The sequence below is a fragment of the Ipomoea nil genome, unplaced genomic scaffold (genome assembly GCF_001879475.1).
Source record: "Ipomoea nil cultivar Tokyo-kokei standard unplaced genomic scaffold, Asagao_1.1 scaffold0804, whole genome shotgun sequence".
NCBI classification, from domain to species: domain Eukaryota; kingdom Viridiplantae; phylum Streptophyta; class Magnoliopsida; order Solanales; family Convolvulaceae; genus Ipomoea; species Ipomoea nil.
The window spans coordinates 2766566-2786774 of record NW_017617232.1 but is presented as its reverse complement, the minus strand read 5'-3'; the positions used below and the strand labels follow the sequence as shown (position 1 = coordinate 2786774).

Sequence of the window (20209 nt, the reverse complement as noted above, 5' to 3'; positions counted from 1 at the left end):
ACCTTCCCGTTCATCTTCAAGTACTAGCCTAGAAGCTCCTGCAACGATTCCCAATCTCTGATCTCGTGGCTATCCACCATATCTTCCATGGATTTCTTGAAGTCCGTGTACAGGTCGTCGGATTCCATGGCCATCACCACGCTCGCCGCGAATAGCGCCGGCACCTCTTCTCCCTTTTTTTCTTCTTCCAAATTTTCTTGATTTTCCGTTGGGTTTATTGCGATTGCCGCCACCGCCTTCGCTATGGAGGAGTTGGTGTCACCGCGGTCAAAGAATAGCCTGTCGGACCTCACTCCGATGATGATGATCCGCTCGTCGTCGGACTCCGTCGAGAAGTTGGCGGATTCCGAGGTGTTAGTGAACTAGGATTCCTAGGTCTCAAGGCCGTCGGAGGTGTCCAGGTAGACGGAGTTAACGGTCTTGAAGATGACATCTCTGGCTCTGGCTACGGCGCTCACGTTTGCCTCGAAAGACAAAGTCTTGGCGCGTCAATCATCTGGTGATCTGCTTTGTTCTTGAAAATCGAAGGGAGCTTCATCTTCTTGATAATTGGAAACAATGGAGAATTCCGTTTGAATCCTAGAGGATGTTTACGGGCGTGTTTGGTCTTGAGGGTAAACATAGAACGTCCACGTTGGTCGGAATGTCACTGGAAAGTTACCAAAATTCTAGTGACATGTGATAGCATGTGACAGGTTTTTGGGTTTAATTGTACCAAAATGAGATGTTAATGTGTTTAATTGCAGTTTTAAAATGTTTAAGGACTTAATTGACTTTTGAGGTAAAATTTGATGACTTATTTGACCATTTTCTCTATTTTTTAATTAGAACATGATATAGAATGTTTTCCACCAATAAAATGCTTTGATTATCATTATTGTTTTTTAGTTTACATGATTGAGAATTCTTCTTGAAGACCGTCTATTTCCCCCTTAAAACTATGTTGCTGGATTATCAAAACAGAAGTGGCGACCGAGTAATCGGAAGCCGAAAGAATATCTCCTATCAAACCTAGCTCCGGGCACTCTTCCCAGTCATTCATCCCCACCGTCAACACCGAGTTCACTCTCCCCCCTCGCCCCACTATGAACAGCTCGTACTGCCCTTCCAGAGACCTCAACGTCGAGAATGTCTGGCTAGAATTCACCAGATACTTCTCCCTGTACGCCACGCGCCCGCAGGAGACGTGCCGATCATAGAACTGCGCGAAGCACTCGTCGTCCAGCTTCATCTCTTCCTGGTGCTCGGCGGACTCGGCTTTGGCTTTGTTGATTCTCGACGTCACGCTATCCTCGCCGGCCTCCAGTAGGAACCGTATCACCGTGAGTTTCACTCCGGGATGTCTCGCCACGCGCCCCACGTAGGACAGAGCCTCCCTGTCGTCTTTTCCGCCGATGAAGATCACGGCGGCGTTCAGGGAAACGCTTGTCTTCGATATCGTTATGGCTCCCAGCCCCCGGTCCACTAGGATCCCCACGGAACACGGCGCGTGCCGGAGCACCTTGCGGTTGACGTGGCGGAAGCCGGAGTTGCCGGTGTCTAGCTTCCCGTCCGGCGTCCGGTTTTTGTGGAACGGCATAACCACCATGTGAACCATCAGGTCCTCGGCGAGAATGCAGATGTCCTAGTGAGTGACACATGTTTATATTAGGCACGATGTCTGATTCAATAACAACTTGTAATTATTTAGTGTAACCAAATTACACTTAATTTATACCATTTAATTAAGATCCTAATATACCTGGTGCATACTGTTTAAGGTGGACAGCGCCATCATTTGCTTAACGCTAATCCCGTCGCTGCACTCCGTAGAAATGTAATTCTGGACGGAGGTGTTGATTTCCTCTCTCATCCGGATTACCTCCGGGTCTGTCACCGTCACTGCATCCACCCCTCCTTGGTTGCTAGTTACCGTGGCCGCCACTCGGTCTGTCAACTCGATCATGTCGGCCAGGTATATCATGATCCCGGGATCTACCGGGCCGCGAGAGATCTCGATGAAGTTGATTGCGCAAGAAACGTTGTGTTTGCCTCGGAGACAAAGTAAGATTCGTAGCCCGTCGGATGCATTGAGCCATTGGAGTGCCATTCTTTGGGCAGGCGAACGTTTCCTCGCCCATCTAATGATCTTTGCCACAACCAACGGGGTGTAGACTATGGTCAAAAAAGTCATAAACACCACTGAAAGCCCAAGGGAACCCGGAATAATACCCAACTGCCATTTCAACACCAAATTAAATGTCAATGCATAATCACACAATTACATTTTACTTTGATCACTTAGACCATAGTATACTAACATTTGTTTAATGCCAAAAACCTAGCTCTCCCAAATGTGAGGTCACAAACTCATAGATTTGAATTTTAGTGGAGGCACCAACTCTTTGTAAAAAATAAAAATAAACAAATGCCAAAAACCTAGCTCTCCCAAATGTGAGGTCACAAACTCATAGATTTGAATTTTAGTGGAGGCACTAACTCTTTGTAAAAAATAAAAATAAATTTACGGGTTAAACTGAGTCAAATAATAAAAATCAAATCTGATATGGCTTACATCATAACAAGAGTACATTTTTTTTTGTTCAATATCTTAGTTTCATAATTATTATAATTATCATTTTATACATTTAATTTTATCATAATAAGTTACTGGTTAAAAATAAATTATTTACATTTTTTTATTATAATTATCATTGTTTTTTTGAACACATATAATTATCATTGTTAATCTTTATAACTATATAAATTATAATTTTATCTCTAACAACAAATATAAATTATAATTTTATTTTAATATAAAAATAATTATTATAATCATTAAAATATTTTAAATTTTATAAAAAAAATAACTTTATTATAGATTTATGTTCATATTTTTAAAAATTAACCTAATAGAATTTTTTTTTCTAATTTTCAATCAAACATACAAAATTGTTTTCTTACTTTAAGCAATTAAAACTCCAAAACATGAAAATATTTTTTAAAATAAATTATTATTATTATTATTATTATTATTATTATTATTATTATTATTATTATTATTATTATTATTATTATTATTATTATTATTATTTGTTTCCAAATCGACCATGTATAATACTTTTTTTTTTTTTTTTAAAATCAAATATTTAAATTCTCAACATTAATTAACCTAAATCAAATTTAGATAATTTGATCTGAAAATAGTTCATAGGACGTGGAATAAGATGATGGATTAGTATCATAACTTCAATTAGTTTGGTTTTTACTTTTTAATAATAAAAAGAGTTATGGATAAGAATCAAATTAACTACTGATTTGGAAGAAAAAATACAATTAGGTTAGTAAATTCAAAAATGCATTTAGATCATTGAACATTCTAAATTCATGCGTCTGGTCCAAATGACATGTTGTGGCCTAGGAATGCAGGTAAACTCTATATTACAGGGCGTTTGGTTGGAGGGAGTTTAAATTCCCTTCCTACTTAGGGTCTGTTTAGAAACTCGGAAAATGATTTCTGGAAATCATTTTCCGAATTTCTGGTGTTTGTGTAGGCGGAAAATGAAGTGGTCAAAAGAAAATGGTGGATAGTCAATGGAAAATGAGGGTTGATTTCCGGAAAATAACTTCCCTTTTTTTTTTTGGGAAGTCATTTTCCATCTTCTAAACACACACGCACAAACGCAGCAACCTTCCTCCTTCAACAACATTCAACAACACCATCATTCAACAACATTCACTAGTTTCCCCAGCTCTTTGGTTTCCGGCCGCAGAAACCAGAGAGCTCTCTGTTTTCCGCCTTTCCGGCCGGAAGCCAGAGAGAACGGCGGAAACCAGAGAGTTTCCGTCTTTTTTTTTTTGTGTTTTGTTATTTTTTTTTTAAATTTTTTTAATAAATAATATTATTTAATTTTATAAATAAATATTATTATTTATAATATTATTGTAAATTTTATATATTTTAAACAAAATAATTAATTATATAAAATGTTTAATTATACAATTCTACATCATTTTTAGAAAATGAGCCAAACACCAAAATCCAGTTTTTCATTTTGCAGCCAAACACCGGAAAGGAAAATGACTTTTGAAAAATGACTCATTTTTCAGAAGTCATTTTTCTCTTTTCCAAACGGACCCTTAATTCCAAAGGTCATAAAATTTCTTAGTTTGGTTGGAAGGAATTGCAATTAAAATTCCCAGTAATTCTATTCCCGTAAACCAAACACTGGAATTTAAATTCCCACTTTATTCCCAGTAATTCATCTCCCATGGAATTGCAATTCCTTTCCAACGTAATTCCTCCCTTCCAACCAAACACCATATTATTATTTTCTAAATAGTAAATAATTTAAAAAATATATATATAAAAAAAAAGATAAAAGAAAAAATTGAAGCCAGCCAACTAGTTGATTTCAATTGTCCAAAACCAATAGCTCTAGTTGAAGAGCGATGTCTCAATCAAAGACCATCAATCTCCAACTGGAGACGAGCACCCTTCGTGTCTAGCTGGAGATGAAGTGTTTTGTCTCCATTGTCTCCATCTATAGAGATAAAGTCCTCGATTCTAAAGATGGAGACGACGTATGCCGTCTTCAAATCTGGGCACAGTCTCGAGAGACTACCAATGATTATTTTATTTTATTTTACTTTAAAACATTTTAAATATGAAGTCTACCGACATTTCTAGGTCGCAACATGTCATTTGGGCTAATTGCATTATTTTAGAATGTCCACTAATTTAATTTTATTTTATTTTTTAAAAGTTCAGTGGTCTAATTGTATTTTTACGCAAAATTAATATCCCTTTTGATACTTCACTCGATCTTCTACATACTCATCCAAAGGGTATTTTAGAGATTTTAAATTAAATTTTGATTGATTTAAAAAAAAAAATTGTGCATTTAATTTGGGCAATTAAACTAAAAGTATTATTATATATATGGAAGGTATCAGGTGCATTTGAGGCTTCCCGTACGGTTGTGCGGATTGACGCACGTTAAGCATTAATCTGACACATTTAAAGTACACAACACATGCAAATTAAGCACACAAACAAAACATCTTCAGAACACAATCTCACGCATGTTAAGCACAAGCCTCACGCATGTTAAGCACAAAAATACACGCACCTTAAGCCCACAACTCAAGCACATTAAGCACAAAACTCACGCACCTTAAGCACACGACTCAGGCACATTAAGCACAAAACTCACGCACCTTAAGCACACGACTCAGGCACATTAAGCACAAAACTCACGCACCTTAAACACACGACTCAGGCACATTAAGCACAAAACTCACGCACATTAAGCATAAAACTCATACACTTTAAAATTTCAACAATAAGTCACATTAAGTACACACTCACACACATTAGACACAAGACTCACACACATTACGCACAAGACTCACGCACATTAAGTACAAAATTCACGGACATTAAACATTATACACTCACGCACATTAAGCACAAATCTCACGCACATTAAGCACAAGATTCACGCACATTAATCCACCACACAACCGCACGTGAAACATTTAAATGCACCTGAACGTGATCCATTATATATATATATTTATATATATATATATATATATATATATATATATATAATCAATATAATAGATTAAAATTTATAGCAACTCTTATAAAAATAAAACAGAAGAAGCAGTAGCAGGAAGAAAAGCTTACAATTGGGCCGTATACAGCCAAGAAGACTTGAAAATGGCCCTTCGTATTGAGAAGCAAACCAATTGCAACGGATTCCGGCCAATGAAACCCAAGCATCACTCCCGACACCAATGATCCGACAACTTTTCCGACAGTCGTTATCAAGAACAGGCACACTACGTTAACCCATGTCTGCCACCGATCAGCCCCAAATTTGGAGAGGTCTGCGGAAGTCCATACCCACAGGAAAAACAAAGGGTAAAAAATGGTGGTAAAAACATAGTTAACCTTACTGATCAACATCTTCGATATCCTCCCTTCCCTGGGCATGAAAAGCCCCGCCAGAAACGCAGACAGCACCTTATTAAACTCCCCGAAGTACGGCGAAGTGCTGCAAACCAACACCACGAAGGCTATGGCGATCACCAGGTGGGACCCCTTCATGGGCTTCCCCTCCGGGTTCTCGTGGTTCACCCAGTCCATCACCACACGCGCCGCCCTGGACGCCAGCACCGTCTGGAACACCAGCGTCGTCAGCATCTTCGCCACGCTCCTCGGGTCCCGGGTCTGGAATTTCTCCGTGGGGTCGAACACTAGGTAGCCCAGGGAGATGAGCAGGGTGGAGACGACGTCGGAGTGGACGCCGGCGGACACCACAAAGCGCCCGATGTCCGACTTGCCGATCTTTAGATCGGTTATGATGCGGGTCAGGAGAGGAGAGGCCGTGCCGGACAGCACAAGGCAAAGTCCGATGTTAACCATCATGTCGGAAGACATTTTCAGGTGCGGAGCCAGAAAGTTTGCTAGTACAAAGGTGGCCAGCACTCCAGAATAGGCAACCTTAGTCTCCCGGAGGTGTAAGTGTTGAAATATGTTGGGATCTATTTCTAGTCCCACCACAAACATGTGACATATCATTATTACATCCACAATGTAGTTTAAGGTTTGCTGGGTCTCCGTGTCATCTAATGAGTTTCGTATGCCCGGGATATTACTCAAAAACAACCCTACCTGCACTAGTAAATAACAACCCTACCTCAATCAACCTGGTTAATTAATGGAATCATACACATAAAGAAGGAAAGGAGTAATTTACAATGTTGGTGATAATCCATGAGTCTCAATGAACATTAATTTCATTTTGAAAGTGATGAAAAGTATAGCAACAATATTCATATTCATATTCATTTTAGGGTGGGTTTGTAAATTCAACATTTGTTTTAAAGACAAATTGATATAATGGAAAGATTTGAGGTACCATGGCTTCCGAAATGATGCGAGGTTGAGAAAAAGGGCGCAAGAGAAAGTGAACAAAGTTGCACAAAATCATGGCGAGGAAGAACCCTAATGCGTAAACGGCTATGGACGCCATTCTAACGGTCATCGCCGTCTGGCACCGCGCCTCTTCCGCTGCGTTGTTCTTTAGAAAATCCATTATTTCTGATTTCTGCTTTCTGCTTTCTGCTTTCTGGTATGTAATGTGTATATATATATATATATATATATATATATATATGATTCCTAAAATAAATACAAAGGAATTGGGATTTCTTTGACGACAAAAGAATGAAATGAAAGTTGGCAATTGAAGAAGGCCGGAGAAAATGCTTTTGCTACTGTCAGCGGAAAGAAAGAAATTAGATGAGGATTGAGGAAAGAGATTTATTATAGCTCAAAATTTTGATGACTTGGAGGACTTGTAGGAACGGACACAAAAATCTTGCATCAGGAACAGTACTTAATATTCTTTCTACAATGCCCCTATCTCTCTCTCTATATATAGAAGAGATAGGCACTTATCTATCTACAAATCCAAATCTAATAAGAGTGAATAATGTTAGGCCCTTAACTGGAACAAAAAAAAATGTTGGTACTAATTGTTTCTTAAAATGAATGGTTCATATTATTTTGATTTTAGTATCTTTTAATGATTTTCCTTATTTACCCTCTATTATATTATTTTCTTCCCTTAAATAATCCTAAATTCCGTTAGTTTAAACTTTAGTAACGGAATATTCCGTTAACTATTTATTATTCTTAACATACTCTTAATTTATATAAGGTCTTAGGTTTGAGCCTCATCCCAAGTATAGTTGACATAATTGTTAAACATATATTATGAATATATTAAAATGTATTAATATATATATATATATATATATATATATATATATATATATATATATATATAATTTAACATAAACTTTGGTCAAATAATTAGCTCGACTAAATACATAGCATTCAAAGTTGAACATCAGAGATTATAAATCAGGAACTACTTTAAAATCATTTGATTTTCTTGAATTTTTTATTTAAGAAAATTTTAGGTTATGTGTTTTTTTTTTTTTTGGTTTAATTAATCTTCTTCTGATTATTTAGAACAAAACTTAATATTTCAATTATGCTTTTGCATTATTGGAATGATTTAGACCATTATGGTATTAATATTTTTTGTACTTTTTTTTTTTTATAATGGTACAATTGTACATTACTTTTTACAAATATTCTACTATTATTTTTTTTATCAGACAAAATTGTTCTTACATCATTGTCAAACCTACGCGGCCTACTACAAAATTGTTGATCATAAATACAATTATACATGAACTCTAAAACGGTAGGATCATTTTTCAAATAATTGATAATGTTAACATCCTACGAGCTCCAAGTGAGCAAGTTTACACATCAAAATTTTATCAATGCATGAAAACTTCAAAAGAAATTTGTAAGTTAATTTTTACTATATCATTATATTAATATCTATTGTAACCATATATTTTGAATTATTTATTATCATCCTCTATTGACAGCAATTGTAGCAATTGTCATGGACAAACTCTCAAAACAATTTGTCTCAACAAGGAATGGAAATTAAAAAGAATCATTGATTTCATTATTCTTGAAGAAAAGTATGTACCACACTTATAACTCTTATTAATTAAATAAATTAGTAGCTACAATAAAAAATAATACATATGCATTTAATTAATTTAGAATTAGATGTCTATAATGCTTTATTTAAAAAAAATTATTCATTATAAAAAATTTTAAAGAAATATAATTTCATTAGTTATATTATCTTTATTTTCTACAATTCAAAGATTCCTTACCTTCAAATTTATTAATTTATTATATTCACTACATTGTTCATTGTCTTATTTTTTTCCATTATCTTGTAATTAAATATCAAAGTTATAATACAAAATATGTTATATATATATATATATATATATATATATATATATATATATATATATATATATATTTATTTATATATATATATATATATTTATTTATTTATTTACCAAGTATTTTATACAAATATAATAAATATTAATATTTTGTTCAATACTTTCACATGATAACCTACGGCACACATCTCACAACACATGAAACATGTAGGGAAAAAACTACCACTACTAAATACCAATATAGGTGTTTGTACGCTAAAGAGTTAATATTACAACTAAAATCTCAGTCATATACACAGCAAGGCAAATCTAAAACTTTCTACGCTATAATCTCATTGTATGATGAATCCCTCTATGCTGCTACCAGTAACCTAATTGCACATGACACACTACTGAAGATGAAAACAATAACAATGCTAACCAAAAGAGAATTAAGAAGAATTAGAGAAATTTAAATCAAAAGTAGTATTTATTTAGACTATCGCTTTAAGACTAAGTATTTAGACTAACGTTATTACAAAGTTGCAAACATTTATTTTAGTGACAATTATAATCAATCTCTCATATATTATCTTGCATTTATATACTTTAAATTACCGATTTAAATAAACAAATTCAACATTTATTTACCTATGCATGAACATCTCTTATATATTATTGCATTGATATACTTTGAAATAATTATTTAAAAATAATTATTGGGCATTATCCCATTCGCGCAAAGCGCGTACAAAAACTAGTTATATATATATATATATATATATATATATATATATATATATATATATATATATATATATATATATATATATATATATATGTTCAGGTTCTTGTGAGAACAGGTCTATTTTTTGACATTTCATTATGATGTATTCTCAAATACTGTATGGTGCATTTATGCATATCTAATGGTGTATGCCGCACTGACCGCACGGGAAAACCTGTTCTCATAGGAACCTGACCTTATATATATATATATATATATATATATATATATATATATATATATATATATATATATATATATATATATATATATATATATATATATATATATATATATATTCTTTTTAATTTTGGCCCTGTTTGGTGAATGACTGGTAATTCTTAGCTGATTGAGTTAATTAGAGGGTATAACTAGTTGATAACATTAGCTGATTGTAGAAATGTGTTTGGTAAATTAATTGTTAGCTGACAGCTGTTTCGTATAATTTCTTTTCTCAAAAAAATATTAATTTTTATTTTATTTTATTTTTTTTATCACAAAGCCACCACTTAGTTTGTAAAGATTTCACAAAGCTTCACTACACTTTCTACTCAACCTCTTTATACGCCTCGTGAAGAGATCTACAAACAATTGATCAACCCAATGTTGATTTTCTTTCAACATCATTCATATTTATAGCAAGATTTTGAATCTAGCCATTTGAGGGAAACAAATTCAAATCATCAACTTGCTAAAGAAATAATTTGTCAAGATTTGACAAGTGTATACTTTTGTCCAACTGTTACGTGAAACTTGTCCTTAAATTCCATCACTTATTCTTCCTAAAGTAGCTTTACTTGTTTGGCTAAGTATCATCCTTGCTAGTTGTGCCAACGTCTACTTTTAGCATAGATTTTGGTTGGGTCTTATGTGATGCATGGGGTTCATTTGTAGCTACTAAGGTGTGCTTTAAGAAGGGCGTCTTTACTGCTCGTGAGGTGGATGTAGTGGAGGTTAGGGAGGTTGCGTTCTTAGTTGACTTCAGGAGTTGCGCATGTATGTAATTGAGGTGAAAATGCACGCGTAACAAGTGGTGTATACCTTATGGGGTGATTCTAGGAACGATGCGTTTGGTTTGATGGTAGATAATGTAAAAAAAATTGATTATACTTTTGTTAGTTTGAACTTTGAATTTATCTTTTTGTTAAGTAGTTTGTGAATCCTGTGTTAGCTAGGGGGGACAATTTTTACGTTAAACTATAGGCAATGACATATCACTTCCCCTTTATTTCTTGAAAAATGGTTTGGGCAAGGATTATTAATATAACCAGTAATTCACCCGATGCACGGAAAAAATTATGTTATTATAAATATAAATAAAAAATAGAAAAATTAAAATATTTTAAATTATTTAATATAATAATATTTTTGAGTTTCCATTGGTCAAATATTTTTTATTTTTATAGAATACAAAATTATAATTAAAATTAAAATTTTGTATGGTTAATATAATCTATAATTATGTGCATATTCAAATAAACTTATAGAGATAATTTACATAATTACATTGATTTATTCTTAATTGTATTTCATCTATATTATAATTTTCACAATACAAATACGGAGTAATAACTAAGATAATTACATTTGGAAAGCAAATTTCAAATTTTGTATGTGTAAATTTAAACTCTAATTGAACATATTTTTTATATGATTATATAATATATAGCTATTTTATTTTTCAAAAGTATATTTTTTATATGATTATATAATATATAGCTATTTTATTTTTTAAATGTTGTGTTTTTTTTTTTTTTTTATAATAAAGGATGTTGTAGCATTAATTATTTTTCAAACCATATAGCTTTATTATATAAAGGATAATAATAATAATAATAATAGATTTCATTTTTTGCCAAAATTTAGAGCACGTGGTTGAAATCTTGCAAATTGAAAGCCGCAAGAATCCAAATCGTTGAGTGCGATAGAGAAAATCCCTTGTAACTACATTTTCTTCAAATCCGAAAATGGCAACCAACTCTTCACCAGCAACCACTCTCTCCCTCTCTCTCGCCCGATCAAAACCCACTTCTCCTTCTTCAACTACTTCTTTATCTTTCTCTAGCTCATTGTCCTTGAGCAGCAACCGGGCCGGGCTCAAGCTGGTTACCCGTCCCAGATCCGCTCCTACAAAGCGCTTTTCTTGCAATTGCTTGTTCGGGCTTGGGGTGCCGGAGCTTGTGGTCATCGCCGGCGTCACAACCCTCCTCTTCGGCCCTAAACAGTTGCCAGAAGTCGGCCGCACTATTGGCAAGACCTTCAAGAGCTTCCAACAGGTCAATTCTTTCTCTTTCCATCGACTCAATATGCAAATGTAATACTAAATCAAGAATAAAATGTTTCGGTCGAGTCAATATCCAAATGGAATACTAAATCAATAATAAAATGTTCCTTAGTTATAAAGGAAAATGTTATATTTTGGGCATTAGACCAATTAGAAAGGGAGTTGGAAAAGTTTAAACTTTTCAGTCTGAAGACCTAAAATTAGGCCATGTTTAGTAAATGACTGTTAGTTGATTGAGTTAATTAAATGATATAACTAGTTGATAACATTAGCTGATGGTAAAAAGATGTTTGGTAAATTAGTTGTTAGCTTATGACTGTTTGGTATAATTTCTTTTCTCAAAAAGCTAATTGAAAAAGTTGTTTGAACAGCTTTTTAAATTTTAGCATTTTGGAGTTACAAAAAGCTAATTAACCAAACACTTATATTGATTTTTTAACCAAGTCAAACAGCTAATAATGGTCAAATAAGTCAAAATTGGCCTATAGGCTAACTATTGGCCTTTAATGTAAAAGTGTACAAACAGCATCAAGCAATTTGGACCATTTACCCTGGCTCTGTTCTTTCAAATTTGAAGAATGGTATATTCTCAAGGATAGGGGTTTAGGCAATCAAAATATAAACTGTATGTTAATAGGTAAACCTGTGAGTTGCAAGCTTTAACTTCATCATCAGCTTTTTTATGATTACACATGAAAATCTGATTAGGAAATTTCTGATCAAGAGTACTTGTTTTAGTTCTTGGAGCCTTACTAGGTAGGTGTTTATGTGCAATCAAGAATTAGACTCCAAAAAGAATGCAATTTGTAGTTCAACAAGTGACTAACTTTACATTTGTGCTGAAGATTATCAATATATATATTGCAATTGCAGGCAGCAAAGGAATTTGAACTGGAGATGAAAAAGGACCCTGGTGCTCTAGCCGAGCCTGCTATAGAGGAACTAAAAGCTGTCAGTCAAGAAGAGAAGACGAGGGAGGCTTCCTAAACTACTATGACGATACATTCAATCATCTACTACTGCTACTAGGTTTGTTTTTGTACGTCGCATTTGATTTCTGAATATTGTTGATTGCTAAGCTAAGTTATAGTGTTTGAATTTCTTGGATGAGTTAGTATTTGGTAAGACTGCTAATAAGATCTTTATATGGGATTAGTTTGCCATAATTCTTTTCCTTACCACCTTACCCATTTTTCACAAGAAAATCAGCCTTGATTGTGTAGAAATATGGAATCGTTATAAAATGGCGAGAGAAGATAAAGTTTGGGGAAAACTTGAGTTGGTCCAAGAACAATATAATGAATTCTGAAATGCAGTGTTTTAGTGAAAGATTTGATCTTTTCACAGTAAAAGACTGAAAGTTTACACAACAGAGTCGGTGGATAGGGATAGGTATACTCGAGTTGGTAACAAAGTTGAGTAAAAGCATAAAGGTTACAACATATCATAAGGCTCTCACTTTATGTAGATAAAAACAACTTCATTTGTGTTCTTATGTTGAAAGAAGTGTCTTAAGTTAAACTGTATAGTGCTGCTGGATAGTTTCAATATCCAACCCCTTGAGCTTCACCACTGATTCCACATGACCTTTCAGTGTATTCAGCTCCCGAAGCCTGCAACAAGAAGTTCAAGAAACAATCTTTGTTAGTATCAGTGCTTATCACTATGCCAAAAACTATATATATATAGCTCACACCCATATTTTCGAGAGACAGTGTGCTGGACTTGGCCCTTCACCAGCCTCCGTTTAACAATTCCCCCTAGCCAGCAAATATTGGACTTGGCCCTTCGCTGGCCTCTGCCCAACAGATTAACTGAGTGTGGAAGTCTATAGCATATATACATACCTAGCCATCTCGGCTCGCCTCTTTGCCTGTTCTGCAATTTCGGATAGCTCCCGGTAGCTGTTCTTCTCAGTGAAGACATTAGAAGTCTCGGGCGGTTGAAGTCCATGCAAAGTTCTCTGAGCATGAGCCCATTGAGCTTCCCTCTCCTCTTTGCCATAGTCTTTCTTGGTGGTGAAGGCAGTCTGCATAATAACAATAATAATATCATGAACACATTGATTGTTCAGAATCAGAGATTCAGAAACCAATTCACCATCTTTTCTCTTCTAGTTACCTTGTTCTCCAGCAGGTTATTCCAGGCCTTCCCACTCAAGATGTAACGAGTGGCGAACTTCATAATGTCGAGTGGCACATAGAAAACGATGCTGTAGAGCCAGATCACCCCGGCCCATCCCCACCCGCACCCCTGAATTCTCGCGAACCCCCAGTTGGCATACACCGCAATCAGAGTAGCAACCTGAAGGCATTATATTGGCGATGGTTAAAAACCCGGTTTCTTTCTCGACTTATTGGAGAGGGAATTGAATAAAGACTCTCTTACCAACTGTGCAATGAGGAAAGCAACTAGCAGCAGCATTCCAGGCCGCTCCACGAAGGACCAGCTGCGAGAGCGAGTCACAAAAATCAGAGCCTGGCTCACAATACTCACTTGAAGATATAGCGCAGCCATCATTTCCTCATCGCTGTTCCTAATTGATCTTACACCGAACTTATCCTGCAGAAACAATAATACCCAAATCAGCACTACACGAAACTAAAACGATGAACCAACCAGAAATGGGAATCGGTCCTTACAGAGAAGAAGTCGGTGTCGTGCATAATCCAGAAGAAAATAACAGTCATCAGAGCCAAGTAGCCTCCAAGAACAACTCCTGTGGCGAAAATCTCTTTCAGTTTCCAACTATCTGGCAGCGGGGATGGCACTACTCTATCCTTCGAGATTGTCATAATGGTTCCTATAAACAAATGATTCGTCGTTTATGTTAAACTTTTGAACTAATACGAGGTAATTTTTCGAGAATTGGAAGGGGAGTTTACCATCATTTAGAATGGCAATGATGAGAACCATAAAGGCAGAGAAGTCATACTTCCAAATCAAGGAAATAAGCATGAAACCAAACTGCAAAAACGCGGTCACAAAATCAATGAGCTGCAAAACTTGCAGGATACGATTATAAACCTCAGAACTGCAATCGATATTCAGCTTACCACAATACGTATTGTAATGGACACTGCATATATCTGTGAAAACACCGAAAAGTCACAGAGTTAGAAGAAAAAGAACTAAAAGAAGAAAACATCAATGTCCTGATCGAGGATATAGAAACAAAAACATACAGTGTAGTTCTTCATCCTCTGGAAAATGGCTCTGCTAGTCAACACTGCACTAATGATAACGCTAAGCCCGGGCTCAGTGAGCACAATGTCAGAAGCGCCCCTCGCTGCATCAGTGGCATCGGCCACTGCAATCCCGATATCTGCCTTCTTTAAAGCCGGAGCATCGTTCACTCCATCACCCGTCATTCCAACAATGTGCTTCCTCTCCTGCAACTTCTTCACTATTTCGTACTTGTGCTCTGTACAACACAATCAAATGAATAAATCATCAAACTTTTCATTAAAAATATACAAGAAATGCGAATAAAACACCAACCTGGGAATACCCCAGCAAAGCCATCAGCCGTTTCGATCAATTCCTCTACTGGGAGGGATGCAATGGAAGCATCTTTGCTTTGACCGAGTAAAGAAGCAGACGGGTACATGTTAGTCCCCATTCCAAGTCTACGACCAGTCTCCTTAGCAATCGCAAGTTGGTCACCTGAATCCAGCCAGCAATATAATGGCAATTCGATAAACAAAACAATGTTGGGAGGGTCAAAAAGAAGCAGGAGTATAACGAGACGAGTACCAGTAATCATTTTAACATTTACACCGAGGTTAAGAGCCCTGCGGATAGTCTCAGCGCTGTCATGCCTGGGAGGGTCAAAGAGTGGTAACAATCCAACGAATTGCCACGGTCCACCCTCGCTCTCCTTTGATCTCTCGGGTACTTCCTGTCTCGATATAGCCAACGACCTCAGCCCACGTTCAGCGTACTTATCAATCACAGAATGAACCTTTCTCTTTAAGTCCTCCCTAGCATTGCAAAGACTCAAAATCTAAAGAAAAATTAAGACAAAATGTTAGTCTTACAATCTGCAATTCGATAACCAATGGTAATTAAAGACTAAACGGGCGAAAAAGAAACCTGCTCGGGAGCTCCTTTGCTAACCCTGTGCCAGTTTCCTTGAGCATCAATGTATGTCAAAGCAGTCCTCTTGTCTACTGGATTAAATGGCAAGAAGTGGACCTCTGTAATGCCCGCTCGTGCCTATATATCAATCAAAGCAATTATAAAGAGGAGATCGAGCTAGAATTAGAAAGAGGAAATCGAACTATATATGTATATAGCATACCTCCTTTGGATCAGCAAGCATTCCAACCATGGCAGCATCAATGGCATCCTGATTTTCAACCCTGGAAGCTCTAGCAGCAAAAAGGAGCACATGGTCTTTCTCAACGCCCTTCGCAAACACCTCTACCAAGTTCTTATCGACGCTCAGCTTGTTAAGAGTTAAAGTTCCGGTCTTGTCACTACACAGCACATCCATGCCCGCCATTTCTTCAATGGCAGTCATTCTCTTGGTGATGGCACCCTGCTGGGACAGCTTGTGAGACCCGATAGCCATTGTGACAGACAAAACCGTGGGCATGGCAATCGGGATGCCACCGATCAAGAGCACGAGCAGATTGTCAATTCCATCCCTATACTTCCTGTGCTGAATCGGGTACATCACGATAATCTCAGCTATCATGCCCACAGCAATGGAGCATATACAGAAGTTCCCAATGGCGGTGAGGACTTTCTGGAAGTGCCCGACTTGGTTCGTGCTGTCTACAAGATGTGCTGCCTTCCCGAAGAAAGTGTGAACCCCAGTGGCAATAACAACAGCTTCAATCTCTCCTTGTTTGCAGGTAGAACCCGAGAAAACTTCATCCCCGGGGTGCTTGGTCACAGGGAGGGATTCTCCCGTAAGGGCGGATTGATCAACCTTTAAAGGATCGCCTTCAAGAAGACGGGCATCTGCAGGGATAATGTCTCCCAATTTGATACTCACAATATCTCCTGGAACAAGAATAGCAGCTTCTTGTTCACTCCATCGCCCATCTCTCAGCACCTGCATAATCAGAATTCACAGGTTAACACATTGGGATTGATATATGAATGAATAGGAATGGGAAGTGAAAAAATGTACCTTGGTTTTGGGAGCAAGTCCGGCCATAAGAGCTGCAGCAGCATTGCCAGCATTGTTTTCTTCAATGAAACTAATAGTTGAGTTGATGACAAGCAAGCAAATGATACCCACAAAGTCTTGCCAATCTGGGGGCTTTCCATCTCCGTTAGCCAGTGCGATGGCCATAATGGCTGCAGCTTCCATCACCCATGATAGAGGGTTCCACATAAACCCCAGGAACTTCAGTAACTTGCTTTCCTGGATTCATTTCATTTCCACACCAAATTAACCATCCTTAGTAAGTGTAGTGTTGTGGTCCAGGTATCAAATATACACTGTAGTTTCGTTTCAACACAACTATAGTTTCATTTTGATATAACTACTACAGTTTCGCTGGACAATATACACTCAAATATGTGAAATTGTTATTCAGTTTCATTTTGTATACACTCAGTTTCATTTCAACACAACTACAATTTCATTTCAATTCAATTAGATTTTCATTTGATAATATAAAAATAATACGTGAGACAATGTCAGTTTAGACACACTATAGTATCTGCGGTTTTTGGACCGCAATCCACAGTATACCCGACCAGCTCAAATCAAGAAGGGCAATAGACTGCTCCCACTAAGTGAAAGTTAAAATTATAACATTGTAGTTATTAGAGCTGTCAATACGGACTGACGGGCCTAGGCGACACGGGCCAAAAAGCTCGCTCTTTGATGGGCCTAGGTTTTATTGACCTAGACCGCCCCTGGCCCGTGGGCTAGGCCCGCCACACCACTTTTTTTTTTTTTTTTTTTTTTTCTTTAACTCTTAGTTTGTTAAGTTTTATCATCTATACATTCTAAAAATAATTAAAATAACTTGTTACATAACTAACATAGAACATAGTTCATCAAACATTAGACATTATATAATACATAACAATAATTATAAAATTTATAGTCTAAAATTTTAAAACTTTAAACTAGGGTTATGTTTATTACTTATTAAGTTATAGTTAGATTAATCCCAAAAAATATGAATGTTGTATGTAACATTTAAATTTTTTTTAAAAAATGAAGTTTTAACTGCAATTAACACAACTGACAATGATTTAGATTTTTTGTAATGATAAGCCTAAATTAAAATTTTACCTTTTTCTCTTCCAATTTGTTGGGACCAAATATTTGAAGCCTGTTGGCCCCTTCGTCTGAACTCAAACCCTCTTTCGTACATTTCAACTGTTGAAACACTTCCTCGATGGGAATTTTCTCCTGCAAAACACCATTAAATAAATACGGAGTACAACTTTTTAATTAATTTTATGTTTAATACGGAGTACAACTTTTTATGTAATTTGTAAATATATAATTTTCATTTACTAATACTAGAAGTAATAGATATAAAAGATTAAGTTATAAATAATTAGTGCAAACTTTCGTTAATTGGATGAGATAAACAGAGTAATTAATATGAATCGAAGTTTTGACTTTTGATGAATCTATATTGATGTCAACCCTCTTAGGACTGCCTAATAACCTAATTAGTAAGTAGCCAGGTAATAAATAATATATTATGCATTAATTAATTTTTATTTTGTGAAGAGAGAAATTTATAATTACTGCTCGAGAGTATACACTGGATAAATTAAACTCTGTGAAGATATAAAACGCACTAGAAAGACCCTGTGCGACGGACTCGACCAAAAAGGTGCTAGCAAGAATTAAACTTGTGACATTTTGGTACGAGAATTATTCTACACATACTCAGCAACCCCTGACAAGAAATTAAATCATAGGTTTCAACTCAACATTAAATTAGATTAAGTACTTTGCAAGGTTCACACAATTCCATCTTGAAGGGACCACTTAATCACGTTGCAATTCCTTATTAAAATCATTTATAATTATGATCCCGGACTCCTAAATGTTTTTGTCTGAGAAATTAATAATAATAATAATAAAATAAATTGCAGTATGTGTCTTAACCGATCTAAAGGCCTCAAATTAAAACATGTATGACTGGATGTCAAATAGTAAAAAAAAAAAATGAAAACATACTATGACTGGATGTCAAATAGTAAAAAAAAAAATGAAAACATACATCAAAATTATTTTCCACAGTTATAAATTTCTTGTTATTTTTATGGTTATAAACTTTAAAACGGAAAATTCTTTATTTTAATAAAAAACTAATTATACGTAGTAATTAATAATATGTGTACTCGATCTTAATTACTGTAAATTACTGTAACCACTCATTTTATTGCCCAAAACAGAAATAGTCAAAGAGCCACCTTTTAATTAAGTCAACGAGTAATTGAGTACAAAACGATGATTTAGAAGTTCAAGAAATTATAAGAGAGAGAAATAAAAATATTTATTAAAAAAAGAAAATAGTCGGGCCATGAGTGTTCAGATGTGTGCATGTGAACGATGTACCTATGGATGTAGGCGATACATATATATATATATATATATATATATATATATATATATATATATATATACAAACGTTAAACATATACATATGTAGTGCACACACAAATAAATAAATAAAAATAAATAAAGATAAAAGTAAAACAGAAGGAAAAGCGAGAGTGGATAAAAACACAAGAAATATATATATGTATACCAGATCGACAGTCTCATTCTTGATCTCTTCGAGACTGATGCCACCCATTTTAGGTCAAAGCTTTAAAGAAAAGTGCAGGGAAGAAATCAAGCTTTCTGGAAATGGTGATACGTCGTCGTCCCAGCAAAGAACATCAGTTTCTCTCCTGAGTTTTCATCAATGGAGATCAGATATAAGACGATAAGAGAGAGAAAGAGAGAGAGAGAGAGAGAGAGAGAGAGAGAGATTGATTCTCTTGGCTCTTGGGAGAATGGAGAATGGAGAATGGTGGAGGTGAGACTCTCCATTTTATACTGTCACCAATCTCGAGAGTCAAATGCCCCTTCGCCACTCCTCTATAGGTTAAGAGAGTTGACTTCTCATACTAGAAAGCGATTAATTAAGGTTTTTCTTTTTTTATATATATAGAAATTATATTAAAGCTTCTATATTATTAAATATAAACGGTAAATGCATTTTAATTGTTTCTGACTAATTGTTTTAATTCATAACTTTTCATTATATTGTTACAATATGAACCTCTAACTATTAAAAAAATTACAGTTTTAAACACTGAATTAACAAAATTAT

General features: G+C 35.4%; 3 protein-coding genes across 3 annotated transcripts; 1 reads left to right on the top strand and 2 right to left on the bottom strand.

Moving 5' to 3' along the window:
* Positions 1-889: 889 nt before the first annotated feature.
* LOC109177304 (cation/H(+) antiporter 28-like) lies at positions 890-7088 on the bottom strand. Its single transcript, XM_019326617.1, has 4 exons — positions 6912-7088; positions 5675-6664; positions 1742-2215; positions 890-1624 (listed from the first exon to the last, which is right to left on the bottom strand). The coding sequence occupies exons 1-4, from the start codon at positions 7086-7088 to the stop codon at positions 890-892; spliced, it is 2376 nt and encodes a 791-aa protein (XP_019182162.1).
* Positions 7089-11502: 4414 nt separating this feature from the next.
* On the top strand, positions 11503-13072 carry LOC109177422 (sec-independent protein translocase protein TATA, chloroplastic-like). The gene is made up of 2 exons (XM_019326805.1): positions 11503-11886; positions 12768-13072. Exons 1-2 carry the CDS (start codon positions 11578-11580, stop codon positions 12879-12881), a joined length of 423 nt encoding a protein of 140 aa, XP_019182350.1. The 5' UTR covers positions 11503-11577; the 3' UTR covers positions 12882-13072.
* A 123-nt stretch (positions 13073-13195) lies between these two features.
* On the bottom strand, positions 13196-19871 carry LOC109177421 (plasma membrane ATPase 4-like). The gene is made up of 15 exons (XM_019326804.1): positions 19640-19871; positions 18160-18279; positions 17038-17274; positions 16198-16959; positions 15990-16112; positions 15651-15900; positions 15396-15560; positions 15080-15318; positions 14951-14983; positions 14780-14861; positions 14537-14697; positions 14283-14456; positions 14016-14198; positions 13742-13923; positions 13196-13507 (listed from the first exon to the last, which is right to left on the bottom strand). The coding sequence occupies exons 1-15, from the start codon at positions 19685-19687 to the stop codon at positions 13411-13413; spliced, it is 2856 nt and encodes a 951-aa protein (XP_019182349.1). The 5' UTR covers positions 19688-19871; the 3' UTR covers positions 13196-13410.
* Positions 19872-20209: the final 338 nt, after the last annotated feature.

Excerpts from the sequence above, each read along its gene's own strand:
- LOC109177304 (XM_019326617.1), bottom strand. The coding sequence starts at position 7,088 with ATGGATTTTCTAAAGAACAACGCAGCGGAAGAGGCGCGGTGCCAGACG. Across the intron at positions 6,665-6,911 it reads GCATCATTTCGGAAGCCATG|GTAGGGTTGTTTTTGAGTAA; the intron begins GTACCTCAAATC and ends TTACTAGTGCAG. Across the intron at positions 2,216-5,674 it reads TGGCTGTATACGGCCCAATT|TTGGGTATTATTCCGGGTTC; the intron begins GTAAGCTTTTCT and ends TTGAAATGGCAG.
- LOC109177422 (XM_019326805.1), top strand. The coding sequence starts at position 11,578 with ATGGCAACCAACTCTTCACCAGCAACCACTCTCTCCCTCTCTCTCGCC. Across the intron at positions 11,887-12,767 it reads CCTTCAAGAGCTTCCAACAG|GCAGCAAAGGAATTTGAACT; the intron begins GTCAATTCTTTC and ends TTGCAATTGCAG.
- LOC109177421 (XM_019326804.1), bottom strand. The coding sequence starts at position 19,687 with ATGGGTGGCATCAGTCTCGAAGAGATCAAGAATGAGACTGTCGATCTG. Across the intron at positions 15,561-15,650 it reads AAATGTTAAAATGATTACTG|GTGACCAACTTGCGATTGCT; the intron begins GTACTCGTCTCG and ends GGCTGGATTCAG. Across the intron at positions 14,984-15,079 it reads AGAGGATGAAGAACTACACT|ATATATGCAGTGTCCATTAC; the intron begins GTATGTTTTTGT and ends GTGTTTTCACAG.